The following is a 24139-nucleotide window of genomic DNA, read 5'->3' as shown; positions in this document are numbered from 1 at the left end:
AATTGTGGACCAAAATCATGCTTTGATTCTATAAATCGCTCTCCTGGGTTTCTCAAAAGGTAGCAAAGCTTGTCAAAACACCACCAGATGTAGGTATTTTCTACAGAAATACCATTTATCCATTCAACCAGAATGCTTCAGTTTCCAGATCACAGCTGACAGACCGCAGTGGCGCATTTAAAGTGGTACGATTTACGAGAAAGCCATTTTATTATTCCACTTGAGAGACGCGGCTGTTTCCCAGCACTCCTCTGGGACCGGCTATCCAGTCGCGTCCCTCAGGGCAGACCTAGGCGGCCAGCGGAGCTGGGACCAAAGGCCGAGCACCGTTCTACCCCCGTTGTGCCACTCCAGGGCGGATACGCGAGGCACTTCCCCGAGGCCCCGCCCCGCTCCCTCAGCACCGCCTGCGACGCCCGCGAACCCTCCGCCATGTCGAGGCCGAACGGGGCTGGCGTCGCTTCCGCCCTCACAGCGCACCGCCGCGCATGCGCGGCGGCACCGCCGGCACAGGGAGCGCTCAGTGACCTCTGCGCATGCACAACAGAGCCGCCGCTCTCCTGCCCTTTCCCTTCCCCCGGCCCGTTCCTTTAGCGCTGCCGCCCCCCCCACATCACCCCTCCCTCCCTCCCTTCCCAGTGGCACCGGCGGTGCCCGGGACGTAGCGGGGGAGTCCACGCTCCGGGCGACCACCTGCGTCACGTGGCTGAGGTCGCGCCGGCGCCCTACCCGAGGCCGTCTGCCCACGCCTGTGCCTGACAGGGCTGGCGCCGAGCGGCCCGCGGAGGGTGCTCCCTGGTGGGCGCCTTCGCTCTCCCTGGTTCTCCCCATCCCTTAGGCACGGAGCGGAGGGGGCAGCGGTGTCGCCGAGACGCGGTGTCAGCGCGGTGCGGCCCCGCCCGCGCAGGCAGCTCTTCGGGCAGCCCAGGCGGGCCTGGCAGCGGAGGGGCCGCGGCGTGACCTCGGCGCGGTGCGGGCGGGAGCGGCGGGCGGGGGATTTATGTGCCGGGAGCGGGGCCGGGCGGGGCCGGCGCGGGCTCGGGCACCGGCACCGGCACCATGGTGAGCGCGGGGAGCGGGGCCAAGGGGCAGTGGGGAGAGGCTCTGCTCGCGGCCTGGGGTGCGGGGCCACGCTTCCGCAGGGCCCGGCCCCGGCTGTGGGAGGGCCGAGGCCGCCGAGTGGGTCTCTTCATTAGCTCTCATTGAGGGAATGATCGTGTTGGCTGTACTTCGCCGCGACCTCACGCCGGCACCTTTGCACTGCTCGGGGGTTCGGTCCCTCTGTGCCGCTTTTCCGCGGGGAAGGAGAGTGAGGCACCGTGCTCTGGGTTCTGTGACAGGGTTGGGATGTCTGACCATAAATACCCGGAGCCCTCATCACCCTCCTCAGCTCCCCGGACGGAGGCTGTGGTGAGGTGGGAGCCGGTCTCTCCTGCCTGCAGTGAGGGGACCGGAGGGAATGGCCTCCAGCTGAGACAAGGGAGGTTCAGATAAGATATTAAATTTTCACTGTCAGGGTGGTCGGATATTCGAATAGGCTGCCCCGGGAGGTGGTGGAGTCAGCATCCCGGGAGGTGTGTAGGAGGTGTCTGAATCTGGCGCTGGGTGATGTGGTTCGGTGGCTTAGTGATTGCACTGGCAGCACTGGGCTGACGTTAGACTTGATGATCTCAAAGGTCTCTTCCAACCACGATTCCTTGATTCTGACTGTTTACTCACATCTTCTGTAAACTCCCTATAAATAGGGTGTGTAAGTGGTCTTGGATATATGTAGAAACCTTTGTTGTTCATTAATGCCAGTTCATTTTCAGTGCTCTGGGCCATGTCACAGTGTGTGCTGTGGCAGCATGGCAGTGTCACACAATCTTAGAGTGGTTTGAGTTGGAAGGGACCTAAAGAAAAAAGAATCCCGCTTTAAATTGCTTTTCACAACAGGTATTTCAGCACAGCCAGAATTTATTGCTCTGAACATAATGCACAATGAATGACCTTGTAATGTTGTAGGGGAAGAACAAAGTTTGACTGATGTAATTGTTAATGGTATAAACTTGTTGGATATACGTCGCTTAAATAGAGGAGGCTAAGTAATGAATATCAAATAAATAAAGATGTTGAATTTTGTATTTAGGTCTTAGTTACCATTGAAAACACTGGAGTTGATCAGCTCAGCTTTTAATGTACTTATAGATAAAAGGAGCAAGGATATGTGGGTGCAGGTATAAAAACGTATTTTATATGTGCCATTACACATATAATATAGAGTATGTTTTATGTATTTTATATCTATTATATTATATTTTTCTTCCATATGACTATATGACTAAGTTTCAATGTCATTTTAAATATGGCAGAAGTGTCTGTTTGTTGAAGCAGATTGCTAAGAAATGCACTTTACAGTTACATTTTTAATAAAATTGCCTTTTAACTGTTCTCATACTTACAGATTTAATCACATGATTCTACTAAAGCTCTTTTTAATAGTATGTATTATGAAAGGCTTATGAAAGGAGCTGTATTTCTTTTCCTTATGAAGTATTTTTCTTCCTTTTTTTCTTTTTCTAGAGGTTAGAATATTTAATCAAAAGGTCGTGAAATACTCATTTATAGGATTCCATGGGTGCTGTGGCCAATATCCATTTTGGAAGCTACTTTTTGAAAATTGTGAGCTTTTCCTCTCAGTGTAGGTCCTTAATTAAATAAATTGAGTGGTTGCTTGTGCTGCCTGATGAGATTGAAAGATCAAGTCCAGTTTCCTTTGCTGGCAGTGTGGACAAATAATCTTTGTGTGTGGTTCCATGACGTCAGCAAAGTGAAAAGATGGTTGTCTACTTTTACAGTGTTTGGAAGCTGCATTCTCTAGTTCCAAAGCAACAGGAGAATGAAATGTTCATCAGTTTCTTTTGGACCAGGAGGCTTTTAAATCAAGTCTTAAAAATCAAGATCTGCCAAGCTGGGACTGCCAAGACTCATCTATGCTGTTGCAGTGCGAGTTAGGCCATGACTTTACACTCTGCACAAGTGTCTTAATACTGTGCAAGGCCACAGTGTTTTAGACTGTTCAGCAGAGGCATCAAAGACTTTTCACTTTTTATGCTTGGAATTATTCCTTTAATGGCAGAGCCTGCTCTTTAAAAAGCAAGTGTTCTAGAGAGTGGGAGCTTCCATAGTTCCTACTTGTGGTCGTTGGGGAAGTATTGGTAAACTTCCCCAACTACTTTTTTGGTAAAAAAGTATTTGAATAGTAATAGTGGAGTATAACCTTGTTTTTTCCTGTGTAGTAGATCAGTTCTCTGAACTAGTTTTACTTGTAATCTAATAATACATTGCATATCTACTTGTGTTCAGTACAACAAATATTCAGTATTGGCCTCTTCAGTAATAAAAATAAATGTGTCTTTTTATAAATGCCCTTGTTCCAGCCATGGAATTTCTGTAGCAATAACTTGATTTGCCTAATGATCACTAGTTCTGTAATCTTTGTGCTTAGAGAGCCTCAGTAGAAAAAGACAAAAGACTGTTGGGTAAAATGCAAGTTTATTGTCTGTCTGTTTAATCTGTGGAAAGACACTGGTCAGGAGAGGAGTGACCTGTGGGTGGGAAAGACCCGGGAAGGTGAGTGGTTGGGTCTTGAACTTCTTGTATATTCATCATACCACTTCATGCATCTTTTGTTCATCTCTGCTGTCTTGTAAACAGTGGTAAGTGCATGAAAATTCTGATTCAGGGAAAACTTGGTCATGAAAAAAGAAAAAAAAAAAAAAGTAAAAATCTGAACTTTGAAGAGGTCTCTTGGCATAGATGTCTTTCCCAAGATTAACTTTATGAATGTCTGATTTTTACATATAGTAAGATTTGAACTGCCTCAGATTGCTGACTATCATTCTGACTACAGGTCTTTTGTGAAAGTGGTCTTTTTCACAGGAAGCATTCATTTTAAGATGCTGCACAGTAAGCTCAATTTTCTTTGGCCATCCCATATAATATTTTCGACTGTTTAGGAAACAATTCTGAATTGCATTTATGTTTTGGAAGAACACTGTCATGCTTTTGCAAGCTGCAGCTTGAGCATGGGCATATACATGCAGAGAAAAATTTGCATGTGGGGGAAAATTGACCTATGGAAAAGTGTCATTTAATAGCAAAAGCAATAATGTGTCAGCTATTAAAAGGCATTTTGAAAAATTTATACCAATTTAGCTTCCAGGCTCCACAAATACCATTGCACATTTGGAATTGCAGGAGATGAAAATGTTTGTTATATTCTGTTAGGGATCTTGCTTGTCACCACTAATACAATACCTTTTCCATTTCTTACCTGGAAATTCACAGCCTTGTTAGCATGTTTGCATGCTACCATTGAAAGAGATTTATGCCGAGTTAACATCTGCAGAATGCTCCAGTCCAGTTGTGTAAAAATCTTGTTTTTACAAGACTTGCCACTTCAGAAAGAAAGCAGCTTTCTGAAGGTGAAATTGTAGACCAGCTGTTTTTTCAGGCATGCAGTTGTATCCCTGCTGCAGTCCTGGTGCACACAGTAGTTGGCTTCAGCTCAAGATTCTCGTCTTGCAGTGGAGGAGGTGATTATTGTCAGAGAACAGGTAGTTTCAAAGTCCTGTGTAAAGCAAGGTGTTTGAATTATTTGTAATATATACATATGTAGTAAGGAAAAGAAAGATGGAAAAATCTGTTACTACAAGTAAGGAAGAATAACCTTGGGCAAGGTCAAAATGAGGAGACTGGAGTGGTGTCTTTGAATAAAACAGCCTTGGCTGACTTTGTGCTTCATGTTCTGTAAGTCAATTATTGATGAAAAGAAAAATGTCCTTTAGGCAGAAGTACTTTTAATTTTGTTGGGTTTTCTTTTTTTCATTGCTCTGAGATAGCTGTTGGTGTTTTATAAGTACACTTAACTTGTAGATAGGAGTATTGTAACTCTATCTTAGTTGCTTATTCTTAGTTTTTGTTCTCCTCACTATCAGCAACTGTGTCACCAGGTATGTAATATAAGACTGTGAAGGTTTAGGTTGTACTTTATTCAACCTTGTGCTGTTCCCTTTTGGACGTGTCATCTTTTTATTCCCCAATTTTAAGAAATCTGGCCAGCTTTCCTTTAATGTAACTGCTAATACTACTCTTGTGGACCACTTATGTGTTCTCTGTTATGATTTAAAGCTTTCATGTGAAGTGTGCTGTGTTAGGCAAGTAAAGGTCAAACTGCCATACTTACTGAAGGATCTGGAAGAGAGCACAATGCTCCAGACTTCTGAGGCACCTCTAACCAAAGGCCTTCTATGACAGAAACACAGCTAGACTGCAGTTTATTTGACAGTGTTGTCGCTGCGTGGCTGTACTATTTCAGTCTCGGTTTTGGCCAGGAGGTTTCTTTCCAGCTTATGTTTCACAGAGAAACTGACTTACCATGTTACATAGTCCTCTTTCTTTGGTCCCAGTGCTTCCTGGCATTAGAGATTGACAGAAATGTCTCTGACCAATGGAATACTGACCTCTCTCTCTAGAGTCTTGAACTTGGATTTCAAATTCCATGCTGCAAAGCTGAAGCATGATAGGGACATGGATATGTGTGGAATCAGTGCACCGAAGGTCTTATGAAATGGGTTCAGTTAACATGATTTTTCACAAACTGTTCTGTATCTGCAGACATTTTATTTAGTCTGTGCAGCAGTTCCTCATCTCTTAACAGGTGAGTAGTGCTTCTATGAGTTTTGGGTCAGCGTGGTCAGTGATTGTTTGCTTAATTACGTTATCACAGGTCAGGTGATGGGTTCCAGGTTTTGTTCACTGGAGGCCCTCAAAACCCCCATATGATGTGGGCTTTGCCCTTGTGCATTATCTCTCTCAAATATGTCATACGTTATTTTTTATACTCTCGATTTTTAAAATTGTGGATTTATGACTAAAATCTAAACTCTGTCCTCTAATTTAGAGTGTGCAAATAGAGGATGCAAGATATTGATGGGAACCAACACCCAATTTTCATTCATGTTCCTGAAATGAGTGGTTTTAAATTTAAACTGGTATTAGTGGTAAAGTGAAGACTTAGAAATATGTGGGAGGCTGGATGCAGACAGAGCCTGAACTGTATTTCAGGGGGAGGGGAAAGATGTGTTCTAGTGTCATAATATGGGGTAATTTGGGATGTTGCATGTATTTCTGGTATGTGTTTATAAAACACACAAGCGGAGTGTAACCACATCCAGGCAAAAGGGTAGAGTTGGCAAAAAGTTGTGCTGTGCACATAGCGTGTTGAGTGACCACATCACCTCCTGTATTCCTGTTCCATGTGTTCTTGGCAGATTGCAGGAAGATTAATGCAGTGGACTTTTTTAAATTTCATGTCACAGCTTTACGCTATTAACATATTACTTGTGGTTGTTTACTAACCTTCAGGAATCAAGAGAAAATGCCTATATCAAGTGACCTCATATATCCATTTTTTAATTGTAGGAAAGTAAGTGCAGGAAAATATGAGAAAGATATTTCCACCACAAAGTCAGATTTAAAGTTAAGATTAGTGATATCTTTGGGATTTGGTTATTTTTTCCCTGTGGCTTAAAACTTGCTGAGTTGTTTTCATTTGTATGCTGAAATGTTTGTAGGTATTTCTGTTTTTAACGAATGCAGCAAAAACCTCTATGGGAATTAGTGAATTTCTGCTGGAAGGGGGTAGAGAGGATACAGGAGACATTCAGTGGTTAAAGACAAATTGTTCCTAATGGGTTCTGTTAACAACTTGCAGCCTTCACTTGAGTAAGGAAATGAGTTTCTGTTGGTGAACTTTTAAGTAGTCTTTTGATTTGTAAGTGTTTTAGCTCAGGTAGTGGTCCTGCTGCCCTGTAAAAAAATAACTGCCCTGATTTGTATAATTTTCTCTCCTGTCGTCTTGAGTTGAAAAGGCATTTTCTTTCCCTTGCTGATAGGAACCTCTAGGAGTAATTGAAGAGACACGCCGAGAGAGTGAATTCTGAGGATCATGGCTTAGTGGGCAGGCAGCATAAAGGGACAGTGATTTCTCTCTTACATTGGGTGGGAGTGGTCAGGCTTAGTGTGAGGTGGTCAGAATAAACACTTGATTTTTAAAATGCGTGGTTTGTTTTGTATACAAATTATAGAGTATATACTTCCTTAGCAAGTTAGTAATTTAAAAATCAAATATATTATGCAGGCAGCTTGTTTTAGCAACACTTCCTTTCACTGGAAGAGAAATTAGCCAGGGAATTGGTTTGAGTAATCTGTGCGTGGAACTATGCACAATCCTCAATAAAGGTAGAGTAGTAATACATACACCTCTCAGTCCCGATCTTGATCCCTGATCTCAGTGACATAGAACATAAACAAAAGTGAGTTCTTAATTTTTGACATACATCAGGGAATTGATGGCACCAATGTGTAGGAGCAGTAGAAATTCCAAGGAGGGAGGAGGCAAGGAGGGGCTTGAGCACTAAAGGGATTTGAACCTCTCCAAAGGTGTTATTTCAAAGTATAAAAAGGTAACAAGTACTTCTAACTGATGTTTGGCACTTATTAATGAGATGTGTGGTAATATATTGAAAATGTTTACAAATACTGCAAGATAATTTAGGCTATCTTAATCTCCCTCAATCATGTTAGCTTAAGGATGATACTGCACATCATGCAAAAACATTTCATTTACACAGTATTGACACAATTTCTGATTTATTTAAGGGGGGGGGGGGAAGAAACAGCATTGAAGGAAGGTAGGAACTTTCCTTAGTGCAATATTTAAGACCAAAGAAGTTATTGTTGGTAGGGAAGGGGAAAGTTGGCGAGGAGTTGTAGGTTAACAGCTTGTTGCATAGGAGGAACTTGGCTTGTATGACCATGGGACCCCCTCTGAGGTGCAAGGACTGCTGGAGAGGGACAGCAATCCTTCTGGCCAAGTGGGGCAAAAGCATCTTTGCCAACAGTCTGGCCAAACTGGTATGGGCAGCTTTAGACTAGGACTGAGAGAGGAAGGAGGTGATGACTCACAAATCAAGAGGAGAAAGTGGTGGACTGAGCTGGTAAGCAAAGGATGCAAGGTTATGTTGAGAGGAGTCCTTAAAAACAACTAATTAGGGGAGAAAGGAACTCACACATGTAGGTAAATACAAATAGGAAATATCTGTATATACAATGAGGCCAACATTATGAGGGAGAAGCTCTTAGACCTCTTCAGGGAAATGAACATCTTTGACCTGCCAGTACATTGATGCATGCAGCATGGGGAAAAATGGGGAAGTAGGGGGCTGTATGAAGTTGCAGAGCTATGATTTCATTTGGATAACAAAGATGTGATAGGATAGGCAGTACAGTGCCACCATGGATGGATGCAAGCCCTTCAGTGGGGATGGGCTGGGAAACAGAGGAGTGGGACTTACTCTCTACTGAGAGAACAGTAGGGATGCATGGAAGTCTGCCATGGCATTAAAAAAAAATTGTGGAAACAACAACAAACAGTCAGAATTAAAGCTTGCTGAGTGACTGGGAATGAGGTGGCTGCTGACACTACTGAAGTGCCAAATGGTTTTCAAGAGTTGGATGTTGAAGCTATGCTGATTCCTATGTGGTCTTCTTTCCCCACCTCTGCCTGGAGTTCAGTGTGGGGCAAATACTCTACACTAATCAAAGACTGCAATTTCACAACGTGGATGTTGTTAATTTTGAAGTTATTGTTAACTCCAGGGGGTTTGTGATGTCAGCTGTTTAATCGTGTCAGAGCTGAAGAGATCACAAAATCCAAATTTGTAATCAGGGATGTAGGTTTAAGGCATAATGTCTTGTGAAATGCCATGTCTATGGGTGGCCTTTCAGGATGTGAAGCAGGGGACATATATTACGGCCATCATGACCTGGGAATGCATTTTCCCTCTGATGAAACATGTAAGTGATTGTAGCAAGTTTCAGGGGATTTTTTATTTTGAAAACTGCGACCGTATCCTGCCCTCTGTTCCTTTCCAGTTTAAAATTAACCAAAAAATTAACCTATCATACAGAGCATTTTTTTTTTTTTTAAGATACTTTATGACTTTTCTAAAACACATACTGACTTATTATTAACTTATTTCTCTACAGAGTGTGATAGGTGTACAGCTGGTGGTTACCATGGTAATGGCTAGTGTCATACAGAAGATCATACCTCACTATTCTCTTGCTCGTTGGCTTCTCTGTAGTGGCAGGTAAGATAAGAAACAGTTGCTATACAATGTGTGACTATGACAATGCAGTTATGCATTAGAGTAGTAACAGTAATTCTTGAAAAGTAATTGACAGCTGTTCTTAATACTGTAGCATTGTGCCACCTGATTTGCAGGCTCAAGGTAAAACCACAGTGTTGCTGTAAAAGAACAGAATTGTTTGTTGCTGCTAATGGTATCAGTCATTAAGTTAATTGTTCTTCAACTCTTATATTAAAGCTACAAGGTACATCCTTTAATATTAAAAAGCTAAACTGAATACAAGATACTGAAGAATGGAAGGATTTTTTTTCCTCTGCACTGCCTCTGTGGTGTTGTTAATCCACCTCCTGATTAGCTTTTCATATAAACAGTACTTAGGTATTTGTTAAAAATTCTGGTTTTTTAATACTTCATAGGACAGGATTAGCATAAATTCAATATACTACTTCCTTGTAACAATAGATCAAATAGACATAGTGAGTTTCAGGGGGAGCATTCCCTGTGTGTCTGCGTCCATAATAACAATGAAAAACAACAGCTGTTTTGAATATAAATCAGTATGCTAAATATTAAAAGGAATCATAGACACTGTTTTTTTCATTTGGTAAGAAAAATACTTAGTTTGATTAGAAGGTAGAGTGCTGTCTTTTGTAATTGTTAAAATTTTGAGAATACGTGTAGTATTCAAGGAGTATCCCCTGAATAATAATATACTCCATAAGAGTATTAATGAGTCTTGTATAATTTTCCATTGCCTTTTTTCCATTGCCTTTTTTGATACATCTCATAATTACCAACTTTCTTTTTAATTTTCCACATTTCATCACCCAGCAAGTTGCTAGTGAGAATTGACTGTAAATGTTGTTTAGAGGTGTGTTATGTATAACAGAAAACAGTAGTTGTTAGGTGAATAACACGAACAGGAATCATACTCTTAATGAAGTTTCATTGTTGACCACATCTGCAGGGTGATGATCACCTTTTTTGTGCCCTAAAAAGAGTATTACATTAATAAATATGAAACTACCTACCATTTGCCTTTCAAGTGTATTACCACTAGAGTGTATCACCAAAGGGCATGTTATACTTTTTATGTCCTATTTAGACTTTTATTTCAAAATTTAAATATCTAATTGCTCTTTCAAAAGAATTGCTCAGTATTATGTCTGTGATCTTCGTTCTTTCAAAGTTTTCACTCTCTGTATCCTTGTTCTAAGGCATGTACCAATGATAGGGAGAGGTTTGCTGTTAAAATATTTTTTCCTAATCCTTTTCTTCATTTATCTTTGCACACCTGCAGATTGATAAATACATGAAGCAAGATTTCAGCACTTGTGCTTAGGTAATTCTGCTCCTACTGAAGTCAATGGGAGTCCTGATATTGCCTTTACTATGTTAGTAGCCTGGAAATCTCATGGTTGCTTTTCAGTGTTCTTTTATTTACCTGGTAACTTATTTTACTTCATTGTAATTTCAGACACTATGAATAATTCCCTGAATACAGGAATTGTATGAAGAGTCAGAAATAATTCTATGTACCAGAAATGAAAACAAGTTAGAAGCTTTGCGACAACAAGAATCTGAGTTGTAATGGCAGAAAGAAAACCAGTTATTTTGATGGTTTAGTTGAGAAACTGTCTATTATTTTTATCCTATTTTTCTTTTGTTTTGTATTTTTGCCAGTGGTATTTGGTTTGGCAGACCTGGGCAGGTGGAGTGGTAGGGTGTTTTATACACAAAAGTGTACAGGTACAAATAAGCACACTCCTAAGCAGTCCAGCTGGCCTAGGAGAAGTTACTACCTGCTCCTCCTTTCCTTTGTCAATAGACTCCAACTCATCTTTGGTTCCCAACAGTGGTTTTTAAGTGATTTGAGCTAAATGTCTTGCTTCCAAAGGGTTGGCAGGCTTTCCTAAGCAAGATAGACCGAAATGTCTATAGATAGTTCTTGCCAAATGGGAGAGAGGATAAATGTGTTACCAGACAAGATGGAAACACTTAAGTGACCAGTTGATTTCAAGATGCCTATATGTGTACAAGCAAAGTCCATTAAAAGGAAGCACAGACATTTCAAAATTTAAAAGAATTGTTAGAATAGACAGACATAAGATACTTACATCATTGACTGTCAAAAAGCTATTTACTTAAATTTGTAAAGAAATACAAACTTTTTCAATCAATGCTGTTTTCAGAGCTTGAATGGAATTTAAATATATTTATTGGAAGAAGTGGCAGCCTAAGTATCTGTATATGCCTTTGCATTTTTAACTAATAAAACTTACTCTACCGAAATGTTGCTTTTAAGTTGCTCAGCTGTTTCAGTTTTTCTGTTTTGAGGCCACTTCAGGAAGACGGGAGAAAATAGATGTTTTGTCGTGCATTCATTAATGATCTTCATTCAGATTAACTGGGGCATATCTGTGTGGCTGTTGCTATTCAAACTAACTTGGATATGTCAAAGCCACAGTTGTGGGATTTCAGATTTAAGCATATGTAAGCTAAAACAGGTATAAATTACTTTTTTATTGTCTCCCTCTTTATGAAAACGTTGGTTCAGATCTCTTGGTTTTAAGATTTTAAATGCTAAGTGTATAGGGTTTATGAACTGAAAAATCTCCAAACTCTTGTATACTATTGTAATTAGGTATCACTTGCAACATAATATTCTGTATTAGGTGCAAATTGTAACTTAAGTATTTGATTTGGGTTAGCATACTACACAGAACAAGAATTTTGTCTGTTCTGCTGCATTAGGTACTATTTCTCTGTGCAGGAAAGATTTCAAAAAACTTCTTCACAGCTTAGGTAGCTTTCATCATTACAGAACTACTTATGGTAATCCCAGCATGCCAAATTCAGATCCGGGAAATTGTGAATAACAAAGCAGAAGAATATTTCTCTGCTTTCTCACACTTTCTTTGGGTCATGTGAAAGATAGGAAGAAGTCAGCATCTCCAACGTAGTTTGTCTTCCTGGATGAAAAGGTTGTTTCTCTAGTTTCTGCGTGTCTCAGTCTTAACAAAGTCTCTTTTGCAGCAAAGTTTACAAACCACAGATTTTTCAGCTAGGACCACACATGATGAAAATAAGTTAATTAAACAACATTCACTCTTAGTTACACTGAAAAAAAAACCTGAACAAAAGTCAGCTCCTCTTTTCTCCCCCCAAAACTCTGTTTGTGCAAAGTCTGTAATATTTGCCATTTTCAGTTTTGGAACTGGCAGTGAATTCCTTCAAGGGAAATTTGTGGTGTTTGATGTTTTATTGACTGGTATTGGAGTTCTTTTCTCTCGAAAAGATCCTAAGCTGAAGGAAGCCTTTCCAAAACAGAGCTGGGAGTCAAGTGTTATCAAGTGGCTTGAGGTTGTTTGGGTTTTGATGCTTACTTTCCAAATTTGCCCTGCTATCTCATTGAACTTGGATGTGACATCATCTCTAATTCACCAACATAGATTTGAATGATCCTACTTGGTGCAGTGTACTTTTAATATGAGCAGATGGTTGTGGATTCCATTATTGCCTCTAACTATTACCAGTGTAAACCCATGTCGCTATGGGTGACAATTAGTGCCCTCCTACTTCCACATACATTTCCCAAGTCTGTTTCGGTTAATAATTGGTCTCCTTTACCTCAGCATTTGAGAGTGGAGACCACAGTGACATCCTTCCTGCATGTGGACGATAATCTTCCCTTGTTGAATGTGGAAAAGGCCTTGTTTCAGCTACTGAGGTTTTTGATGTACTTAGAGATTTAAGTAAAATATACCATCCTAGCACTTAACCATCTCTATTTTTCTTCTTCAGGATTTCCTTCCCACTTCTTGCCTTTTAAGTGAATGAGCAATGGATGATGCATTGATTTGTGAAAGTGGAAAAAGTTGTAGGTCAACTGCATGTAAATTAGTGATTTTTTTATATCACTTTTTCTAGTAGGATTTGAAGCTAGCAGTGAGGAGGCTTTTAGGAAAGGAGTGTTGATGTTATGATCTGCTCTGCTTAAGAAAAAGACTGGTAATGATTATTAGATAATAGCTATTTCAGATTCTGAAAAATTGCTGGGTTTTTGAGGGTATAATTATGTTTTATAAAATTGTTTAGAATATGGTTCTGATGGGTAATTTTAATGGTATAGTTATTCTAATGAACCTTTTCTACAAGCCCTGTATTTGGTGATATCTTTAAAATTTGGTGTTGTGAGAACTGGAGGGCTTTCATATGAATGACAAATGTCAAAGCTTTCTAATCATAAATAAACATCTCACGCTGAAGAGAACTGAAGTTTAACTGTGGTTCAGTTCAGGCACGATTGGTACGGGCACATAAGGGTGTCCTGCTTAGGAGTGGCAAATGACTGGTGTCTTGATAGGCATATAGGTCTGCACTGACATACAGTTTTTAAAAGCCCCACTCTACATTGCAAATACAGGTATTGTTATACTTAAAATTTTCTTTTTCTTCAGTTTACGGTGGTATCAACATCCCACTGAAGAAGAACTACGGATTCTTGCAGGGAAGCAAAGAGGGAAGAGCAAAAAAGACAGGTAAATACTTGTTTCAAGCTTTTCTTCCCCTCTCTTCTGGTTTTTTTCGGCATGTTCATGTAATAACTTTGCCAGCCAACTTTTGTCTTTGTGTGAGTTAAAAACTGCTAGTTGCATATGACTACCCCACTTGCATTAATTGTTCCAGTTCTTTACCAAAATGTGTTCTTTCAGTTTAACAAAGGGTTGAACATTACCAAGTTGTGCAGAACGGGTTAATTTCCAGTTCACAAAATGGTCTGTGAAGCTGCTAATTTGGTGGCAAAGCTTTTTTTTTCAGTGGATGTATTAATTTAGATAAAAATTGAGGAAAGCAAATCTTAGAATTGAACCTCTTCTCTTGAATCAAGGGAAGAAAGATTTGAGTATATTAGTTCAACGTAGATTATTAGGATCTGCCACTCTTACACAGCTGTGAAAAAGGTAAATGTGCTCCTAGGATGTATTACATGAGGTGTTTCTAGTAAAGAGAGAGGGTAATATTAATCCTCTTGGACAAGACACCAGTGTAGAACTCTGTCTGCATTACTGTATACAGTTCTGATCACTCATGGTAAAGAAAAATTAATTTTCTATGTGAACAGGTGAACAGAGCTGCTAGGATCATCCAGGAAACAGAAAGTGTCTTACAAGAGGGGCCTAAAAGAACTGGGCTAGTTCAACCTATCAAAAAGGCAACTGAGGAGGTGGGATAGCTGTCTGTCAGCTTAAGCTGGAAACAGATTTCTGGTGTTCAGATCTGAGGTTCTGAACAGAAGAACATGTACTTCTGAACAAAAATACAGCTGTGTCAAGAGCCGAGACACCTGAGGTGGTGGAGCTTGCCTTGTTGATGTGATATTTCTGAATTGGCTATGTTTAAAACAACCAATGCCCTCTGGCTTTCTTTTGGCAACACAGGAGGTTTCTTTTAGCCCTGTTTCTTCTATCCCAGTATGAACTCTCTTATAAATAAATCTTAAGACTTAATTTACACATTTCTCATATAATCTGTTAATTGTAATGTGATTTTTTTCCCTGTTTCCTCGCTCTTAAGATGCATGGTTGGGAACATTATTTGTTTCTGTGATTCACAGAATCACAGAATCATTTAGGTTGGAAAAGACCTCTGAACTCACCTAGTACAACCTTTGACTGATCACCACCTTGTAAACTAGACCATGGTACCAAGTGTCACATCCAGTCATTTCTTGAACACCTCCAGGGATGGTTAGTCCACTACCTCCCTGAGCAGTCCATTCCAGTTCCGTGAAGAAATTCCTCCCGATGTTCATCCTGAACCTCCCCTGGCTCAGCTTGAGAGTACATCCTCTTGTCCATTCACTGGTTACCTGGGAGAAGAGACCAACCCCCACCTGGCTACAACCTGCTTTCAGGTAGTCGAAGAGAGCAATAAGGTCACCCCTGAGCCTGCTTTTCTCCAGGGTAAACAATCTCAGTTCCCTCAGCCTCTCCTCATCAGACATAACCCCCACATCCTTCCCCAGCTCTGTTGCCTGTCTCTGGGTTCACTCCAGCATCTCAATGTCTTTCCTGAATCGAAGGACCCAGAACTGGACACAGTACTCAAGGTGTGGCCTCACTGGTGCTGAATACAGCGAGACAATGACTGCCCTTGTCCTGCTGGCCACACTATTGCTGATTCAGGCCAGGATGCCCTTGGCCTTAGTCAACCTGGGCACACATAGGCTCGTGTTCATCTCTTCTGTCAACCAGCACTCCCGGATCTTTTTCCAATGGGCCACTTTCCAGCCACTCTTCCCCCAGCCCGTCGCATTGGGTTGTTGTGACCCAAGTGCAGGACTCAGCACCTGGCCTTGTTGAACCTCATACCTTTGGCACCAGCTCACTGATCCAGCCTATCCAGATCCCTCTGCATAACCTTTCTGCCCTCCAGTAGATGAACACTTCCACCCAACTTGGTGTCATCTTCAAATTGACTGAGGGGGTACTTGATCCCTTTGTCCAGATCATTGATAAGGATATTGAGCAGGACTGGCCCCAACACTGATCCCTGGGGGACACCACTAGTGACCAGCTGCCAGCTGAATGCAGCACGATTCACCACCACTCTCTGGGTTAAGTTGTTCCTTGTAAAATTAAAACTATATAATAGTAATTTTTTTGCAATATTCTTTAAAATTCAGAAACTCATTTTATCTAACAATTTCCTGTGACAAATTAAGGCAAAATAATTGTGAATAGCATTACAATTTGTAGCAATCCATTTAACCAGTGATATTTATTTATGTGTAAAATAACTTTGTTATGTAATTATAACTTTATGTTCACTCATAGGAGCCTTAAACAGAAAAACACAATCACACTGCGAAGTAATAATTGTACTTTGCTCTTATTGCCTTTCCTCAGCCTTGCCAGTCTTTTCCCGCAGTTGTAGTAGGTGCTCGTTCGAGGGTGAATGTTAATCACCAGGGATATAAAACTTCAAAGAAACCAAAGCGATAATGTGGAGGCTTAAATGATGTTTGCTTTGCTTTTTTTAACAGCTGAATAATATGGTTATTTTTTAGTGAATAAATGTACCTCTGTGTCCTTTAAAGAAGTGACTGTTCTTGAGGGAGAACCATAGTTAAGGAGGAATTGTTCCTGTTGATCAGTTTGGATGTACTGATTTAGATTGCACAGAATGGAATGCACATCTCCTTGTGAATCATCTCAACAAGGAGATGTGAAACAGATGGTGTAGGAGAAATAAGGATGCATCTGTTTGATACTCCCCATGTCTTTTCAAAATAAAGAATCTGCTTTGTCCAGCCTATAGTCTTTAAAAATATAATATCTGCTCCTTAAATACTTTGCCCATCTGAACTAATTAAAAGAGAAATGATGAAAGGAGATACAAGGAACTTGCTTGAAAATTAGCCTTGGAAACAGCTGTAGTGTGAACTTCTAGTCCGTTTTATTCAGTGCATATTATACTTCAGTATATTCTGCTGTAGGTTATAATAGCACCTGAATATTAGGCAAATTTTCTACTTCAGAATAAATTGTGTTTATATTAAATTCCTAGGTTAATGAAAAGGTCCATAGCTGCTATCAGTTAGTTTGAATTAAAGCTTCCAATGATCCCAGGTGTGTTCTGTCTGTGTCTCTTGGATTGTGGGTGCCTTGGGATAATTACAGTGTAGGAACACCAAATTTTGTTGAACTGAAATAGCTTCAGTCATCAAAATGCTGATCTCACTCAAGATGATGGTACTCCTGGGTGCATGGACTAGGAAAATAATCAGGAGTGCAGCTGTGGGCAGGGAACTGAGTTTTTTGAGAAATGCCTTAGATTCCTATCCACAGTTTGTCTGTTAAAATTGTTTGGATGATACTAAGAATTAATATAACTTGAAAAAATTCTATTAATGCTTTCAGCATGTATTCTCATTTCACATATGAGCTGAGATTGATTGAATTTCTTTTTAATGCTTATATATGACCCAATAATTTTCTATGTCTTTCTATGAAAACTCTAACTCTCCTTTTCTAATTTCAGAGGTGGTATTCTAGAATGTGGCAGAGTTTACTGTTTCCTTCTAGCCATTTAAAGATTTTAAGTTGGGGTTTGATTTTTTTAATCTAACAAAACATTTTCGATCTGCTTAAATGATTTTTTTTAATAGTGTTGAGATAAATTTTACCTTAGTAATAGTAATCTGTCAGACCAATTTCATCTAACTTTGTTAATTTTCTTTTAAGAATAATGTTTTTTTTTCAATTTGAAGTCTACCGGTATGACTTATTTTCGGGGAAGTGAAGATCGTGATGTTGGCAGAGTTTCAGAGTTCCAGATGAAAAGCACCCTGTGTTCTAAATACACATCTTTTTAGATTAGAAAGCTGTCTTGAAGTTGTCTTTGCCTGATGGCTGGTAGGATGGATCTTTCAAGGACCTAGGTTAATCGAGATCATGTGATGTACTTGCTAAGCACCTTGTTGTGATAAGAGGGACTGATGCTTTTTTTGTGATTTTTTTTTTTTGTTTTTTTTTTTTGACTGTGGGAACACCCTGAACAGAGAAAATCAATGGGCTGAAGTAAATACTGGGCATTGGATCTTGACCCAATACTTTCTCAGGATGCAGCATATAGAAGCCATTTAAACCCATAACACAGCAGTATGTTGAAATATGTGAAGATAAAGCTAGGAACCGTTGACATACCTGGCTGCTTCTCAGGATTTCAACTTGAAATTTTACTTTAAGCCAGATACATAAAAATATTTGCATTTGAGGAAAAAAAAAAGTAATCTGCATTTTTCTTAAATTTGAAATGTCATTATATATTGAAAAAGTTTATTTTGTCATACTCTTGTTTGTATTATCTACTTATTTCTTTATTTTAACAGAAAATATAATGGTCATATTGAAAACAAGCCCTTAACCATTCCAAAAGATATCGATCTTCATCTGGAAACAAAATCGGTGACAGAAAGGGACACTATTGGTAAGAATAACTCTATTCAAACAGTAATATTTCAGATATATACTTATTGTTTCTATGAAATGTTTATTTGCAATTAAAGGTAGAATATGTCTTTTATAGACAATTAATGAATAGGAGTAAAACTGATCATAAATGAGAAAGCAAATATTCAGGCTAAGTCTCCTTTCATGTTCCATGGGTAGCATTTTAATAGCAGTGTTGTGGAAAAGGATGAATATAACGGTCTTAAGCTCTGCCAGGGGATGTTTAGGCTGGATATTAGGAAAAAATATTTTACAGAGAGAGTAATCAGACATTGGGGGTTCCCTGGTGGTCTTGCGGTTAGGATGCGGCGCTCTCACTGCCGTGGCCCGGGTTCGATTCCCGGTCAGGGAAGTCCTCCGGGCAGATGGAGCTCGTCAGCCCTGTAAGGCCATCCATCTAAGAGAAGGTCACTCTAAACAAACCTACGTCCTGAGGACCTCACTGCCACTGTCCGAGCTTGCTCGGCCCCGGCAGATGAACCTTAGGATTAAAGGGTGGGCTCAGTTCAGCGCACACTGTGTCTCACCTAAAAAATCCACTGCGCAGGCTGGAAGGGTAATGACCTTTCCCAAATCTTCGTTCGTGAAGACTGGCCATGATGTTAATCAGACACTGAAATGGGCTGCCCAGGGAGGTGGTGGATTCACTGTGTCTGGAGGTTTTTAAGATAAGACTGGATGTGGCACGCAATGCCATGGTCTAGTAACCACAGTGGTAGTGGATCAAGGGTTGGACTTGATCTTAGAAGTCTTTTCCAACCCGGTTGATTCTGTGATCCTATGATAAAGCACAACTGTTATATCAGACTTCCATAGCAATGTGAGACAACACCAAAAGAATCACTTCATAGTCTATTCAAAATAGAGTTTGTAGCTTTGTACAAGAAAATAACAATTGACAGATGTCAAAACATATAGTTTCTGCTTATCTAAAATAAGAAATGTGCTGTAGCATTGAAACCTAGACCTTTCAACCACACACTGGAAACATTAAGGTAAAATGTTTAAAAACACGAAGTGACACAAGTACAGAAATATGCAGCATTAAGTGTTTTGGAACTTGCTGGTTTTTAAATGATGATTTTCGATTCCTTAGTCATAATCAGTCATTCTGTTACAGAAAATTCATGTATGGATATGTATGTGTGATACATATTTTCTTCCTATCTACATTTTTACATGAGTGTGTTCTCTGGATAAATATAGAAAGAATGGAAGCATAGTCCTCTGCAGGAGACTTCTCAAATTATAGGAGACGGTGTTTCTTTAACACCACAGAGTTTTTTGTAGCTACTATGTAAATAAACAAAGCCTTCCCAAGTTTCAATCAGTGCTATTTCCTTGAAATTGTAGCATTTAATTGTCTACCTGAGTGATACAAGATAGGGTTTAACTGTCTTTGAGAAGTTATATATACAAGTTTTTCTGGTGAATCTAACCAGATTGTTATTTCAAAATAAGTACAGGACTTGGAAATATCCAAGTTTGGCCAATTTCATGTGCTTGCCAACAGTTAGCTTGTAGTCAAGTCAAACGTTCAGTAATGTTTTCTGACTTTCAAATTGTGAAGGTGTAGGGAAGGTGTTTGTGTGGGACAGACCACACTTTGCTGTCAAAAATTGTTCTTTGTGGTTTCCAGCACCTCTGGGACCTCTCTATTCATATCATCCAGCCTGTATGTAACACAGTACGATCCCCAGAATTTTTACAGTTAAATTTACCCAATGACTATTGCTGTACAGGATGTATTAACAAAATCTGGAAGAATAAGCCATCAGTATCTTAGATGTTTGGATTTTTTTAAATCAAAAGAAGTGATCATATGTAGTATATTAAATGATTGCCAATGAGCTTTAACAGAAAGCCAAAAAAACTCTGAACTGGAATTGCAGCTAGACTCAGCTGAAGAACTGACCTGTTTTCCTTCTGTAGTGTGAAATCTACATTATGTATGCCTTTTCAATTCAGGATGTTAATGTATAAAACTGGGGTGATAAAATAGTAAAATCTTGTAACCTTTTAAATGTGAGTAGGTTCCAATGACCACAAGTATTGAATTACAGAAGTGAAGAGTGAACTTTACATTGTTGAGTAAGAATATGTGGCTTTTTTACTGTTGTTGCACTTGCTTGATCTGGGTCTACCTAGAGTTCACTTAACTGAAAACTTTTTTTAGTTGCTACTCCATTGTATATATGTTAAAGAATACCTTTAGCATTCACAAATTTTTATTTTTCAGCACTGCATTATTTTCCGGAGTATCAGTGGTTGGTGGATTTCACTGTTGCAGCTACAGTTGTGTATGTGGTGACAGAAGCCTATTACAGCATTGTGAAGCCCTCACAGGAAATGAATATCAGCGTAGTGTGGTGTCTGCTTGTCTTGGCTTTTGCAGTGTATCCTTTGCTGTTTTCTTGAATCACTCTACTTGTTCCAAATAGTTTACATAATAGTGTAATTCATATAAATCTCTGTGTTGCTAATGGGCAGGATACACAAATATTTAGCATTTGGGAATCATGTAAGCTAGTACCATTGTTTGATAATGTGTATGCTGCACCTGCTCTTTGTAAATGCTGGTATCAATAGCTTGTTAACATTAATACCAAATCATTTATGGGAAAAATATATGTGTGCAAATCCTAGTGCTCATCTGTAGTATCCAGTGGTTCTAAACTAATTTGGTTTTGCTCAGTTTGGCAATCACAAATAGACTTCTGTACAGAAGATACAGCTTTTGGAGAAGTTTGGAAATCTATTCCACACTTTTTGTTTTCAGTATGCTTAATACTTCTTGAACAAAAAAGCCCTACTTGCTTCATTTTTCAAATGTCAGGAATAACCAATTTAAATAACACTACAATTAATTGCAATTCTAGGTGAAACAGAGTTGTGAATTATATATTGTAGGAAAATCCACTGCAATAGCCCTTTCTTACCATGGTTTTGAATACAGTCCTATTACTGCTTTCACTTGTTCATCAGTTCAGGGCAAAACCTTAAAAAAGATTTAAGCTGCCTGTCAGTGCAAGTTTTCTGTCTCAGTAGGGTGAATGGGCAAGTGGCTGTTAGAGTCTGTATGGTTTCTGGGCTGATGGGATGAAGTAGTGTGATCCTGTACAGTGTGGCAATGCAGAAGGCTGCAGTACCAGGAAGCACAGTCTAAATTTTATATCAGCATTAACATCTCCATAAATGTGTCAACATAACTTATTCCAGGCATTACAGCTTTCAGAGTGAAGGAGAGCGATGCAGAGAGTGATGATATACAGAGGCATTGGTAACAATCCCTGTGGTCATTGGAACCTAGTCAGATGAGATTTCAGAAGAAAAGCGGTTCATTCACGTGTTGTGACATCAGGCCTCTGGGATGCTGAGAATACTTAAAACTTACTCAACTAATTACTAATTTGGTATGTCAAGACCAGAATGATTCTATGATAATTGACATGCTAGAGAAATTTGGTTACCTCCATATTTTCGATTGACATCAGTCAGTGTGATATGTCAAAAATTAAATATAGAACAGTTTTGTGTTTTGTTGACAAGTGTTTCTTCTGTTTTGTGGGTGTATGGTAAGAGGTGATAGTTTATAATAAGGATTTGACTGACTGAATGACCAAAAAAGTTTAGAGAATTTGGAAATTATAATTAGACATTTTTCAGCTGTGTCTTCCAGAAATGGATGTTTTGATTCAGTGCAGTAACCCACTGTTAGCAACTTTTAATGTTCATAGTGTAGATAATCAGAAAAGTCCAAGAAGCTAATTTAGTCTACACATCTATGTATTAGCAGAAATTTAGTCTAAAAGCAGTAGTACTTGTGTTCCTGGTAATGTGGATAAATAGTTCCAGGATAGGGATCTCTCTTACTTGTAGTGGAATAGAAAAATAAATCTTTAAATGGCTAGATAGTTTCAGGAAGACTAAAAGGTGTTTCTTGGAGACACTATTTAGAAGACCTGCTGTACCAGCTGCTCAATGTTTAATATTTTTGAAAGGCTGTGGTATATGGTGTTGGACCATCAGTTTTTTTTTTTCATCACTCACTGTTTCATCACACACTCAGTTTCCAGTGCCTGAAATGGACTAACAGAAGAACTAGCAAAACAAAGATGTTAAGGGAGTTTTTAAGACAGGTTATTGTCATAACCTTCTGATTGTGAATTTTGCCTTAAAAATTACTTTTGCAGTGTTACTGAGAACTCATTTTGGTGTAGATTATAATGTTTCAATTACAATTTTTTTTAATTATTCTTTAGTTACAGTTTATTGCAGATAGTAACTCTTCACAGATTGATTTCTCTTATTCTGAAATTTGAAAAGCTGAGTGCTTTTCAAATATTCAAACTGAGTTATTGATCACAATTTTCAGTGTAGCAGTTGCAGCCAAATTACTAGCAAAAGACTGCCTTTGTAAAATAACAAAATGCTTACCAGATGATATAGTCACCTCAAAAACAGGGACAGAGACCAGGCAGAGGTGTTTAATGCGTTCTTTGCCTCTGTCATCAACACCGATGAATGACTAAGGGTGTCCCAGTGCCCGGGCTGAAGGACCATAGCTGTGAGGATGATAAACTCCCAGCTGACTCTAAACCTGTGCTGGATTTGCAGGGCTCCATCTTAATGCCCAGTTCTCTTAAACATCTTCCTAAACAACTTGGACACGGGACTTGAAGGGATGCAAAGTAAGTTTGCAGATGATACAAATTTAGGAGTTGTTGGCTCCCTGTAAGGCAGGGAGTCCTTTCAGAAAGACCTTGACAAATTCGTTGGTTGGGTAGTCATGAGCTGTATGAAGTTTGACAAGGACAAGTGCTCTTCTCTCTGGTGACCAGTGACAGGACCCAAGGAAATGGCATGAAGCTGAGTCATGGGAGGTTTAGGTTAGATATCAGGAAATGGTGTCTTACCCAGGGGGTGGTTGGGCACTGGAACAGGCTCCCCAGGGAAGTGTGTCTGTCTGAGTTCAAGAAGTGTTTGGACAAGGCTCTCAGGCACATGGTGTGATTCTTGGCGTGTCCTGTGCAGGGCCCGGAATTGGACTTTTAATGATTCTTGTGGGTCTCAGCCAACTCAGAATATTGTGTGATTCTGTGAATTGACAGATTTCATGTGTTTTAGTAGGAACAGAAGATGGATCTTTTTCTCTTCAACCATGTGGACTGTATAATTAAAAAATTACATAATTACAGCAGTTTAAAAAATAAAATTATTTTTGTAAAGGGATGTACCATAAATTCTACAGGCATATCACCTCTTGTGGCCAAAACAAAATAAATGAAAGTGGGAGATGAGGAATCTATTAACTTAGCACTGAATACTCCCAGATTATTCCTTTAGTAGGTACTGAATAGTAGATCAGGCAGTGAAAGGAAGTGATGAAGCAAGCCACAATGCTTCAATTTTCTCCATCCCTAAAATAAGAGCAGTGGTGATTATTCAGCTAACAGAGGGTTTCAATCACGTGTAGTTTGCATAATCATTAATCTATTTATTGAGTTCTGAATCTGCACTATAATTGGAGTTTATTGTCAGTATTCTTTCTTTTTCCTGGTTGAATTTTCTGTATCTTTTATGCACAATCCATAGTTGAAAACATGATGTATCTAGGGGGTTATAAATCTAATTATAGGTTAGGACTGTAGATCACAAACTGTTATTAAGTCCTTTGTATAACTTCAAGGTGTTTTCAATTTCTGATTGATGTCCCTAGCTGTAAAAAGACATTTGGTTTAAGGATGTATTATTAGAGAAATAAAGCTTTCCAGAACACAGTCTGTATGATCTATTATGTACCTCTTTTTGGGATGAGGTAAGTCTTCCTTTAGATATATAAATTTTTTCTGTAAAGTATGAAGGGATCTTAAGTTGATTACTACGAGCTTAGAATTTTTGGATGCTGTGCTTAGGCCACTCTAC

At 39.5% G+C, this 24139-nt stretch overlaps 1 protein-coding gene across 2 annotated transcripts in view; it reads left to right on the top strand.

Moving 5' to 3' along the window:
- The first annotated feature begins 602 nt into the window (after nucleotides 1–602).
- TMEM161B (transmembrane protein 161B) overlaps nucleotides 603–24139 on the top strand; it is a 43245-nt gene continuing 19708 nt past the window's right edge. The window contains exons 1-5 of one of the 2 annotated variants that reach the window (XM_064642912.1): nucleotides 603–1062; nucleotides 9094–9197; nucleotides 13658–13738; nucleotides 18094–18191; nucleotides 20454–20610. In XM_064642912.1, coding sequence (XP_064498982.1) covers nucleotides 1060–1062; nucleotides 9094–9197; nucleotides 13658–13738; nucleotides 18094–18191; nucleotides 20454–20610 — 443 coding nt within the window. In that variant the 5' untranslated portion in view covers nucleotides 603–1059. The remainder of the gene's footprint in view (nucleotides 1063–9093; nucleotides 9198–13657; nucleotides 13739–18093; nucleotides 18192–20453; nucleotides 20611–24139) is intronic. The other variant, XM_064642911.1, reaches the window with a different exon arrangement.

This window comes from Pseudopipra pipra, chromosome Z (genome assembly GCF_036250125.1).
Source record: "Pseudopipra pipra isolate bDixPip1 chromosome Z, bDixPip1.hap1, whole genome shotgun sequence".
Lineage (NCBI taxonomy): Eukaryota > Metazoa > Chordata > Aves > Passeriformes > Pipridae > Pseudopipra > Pseudopipra pipra.
The sequence above is the reverse complement of the archived record's forward strand: the minus strand, read 5'-3'. Positions and strand labels throughout refer to the sequence as shown.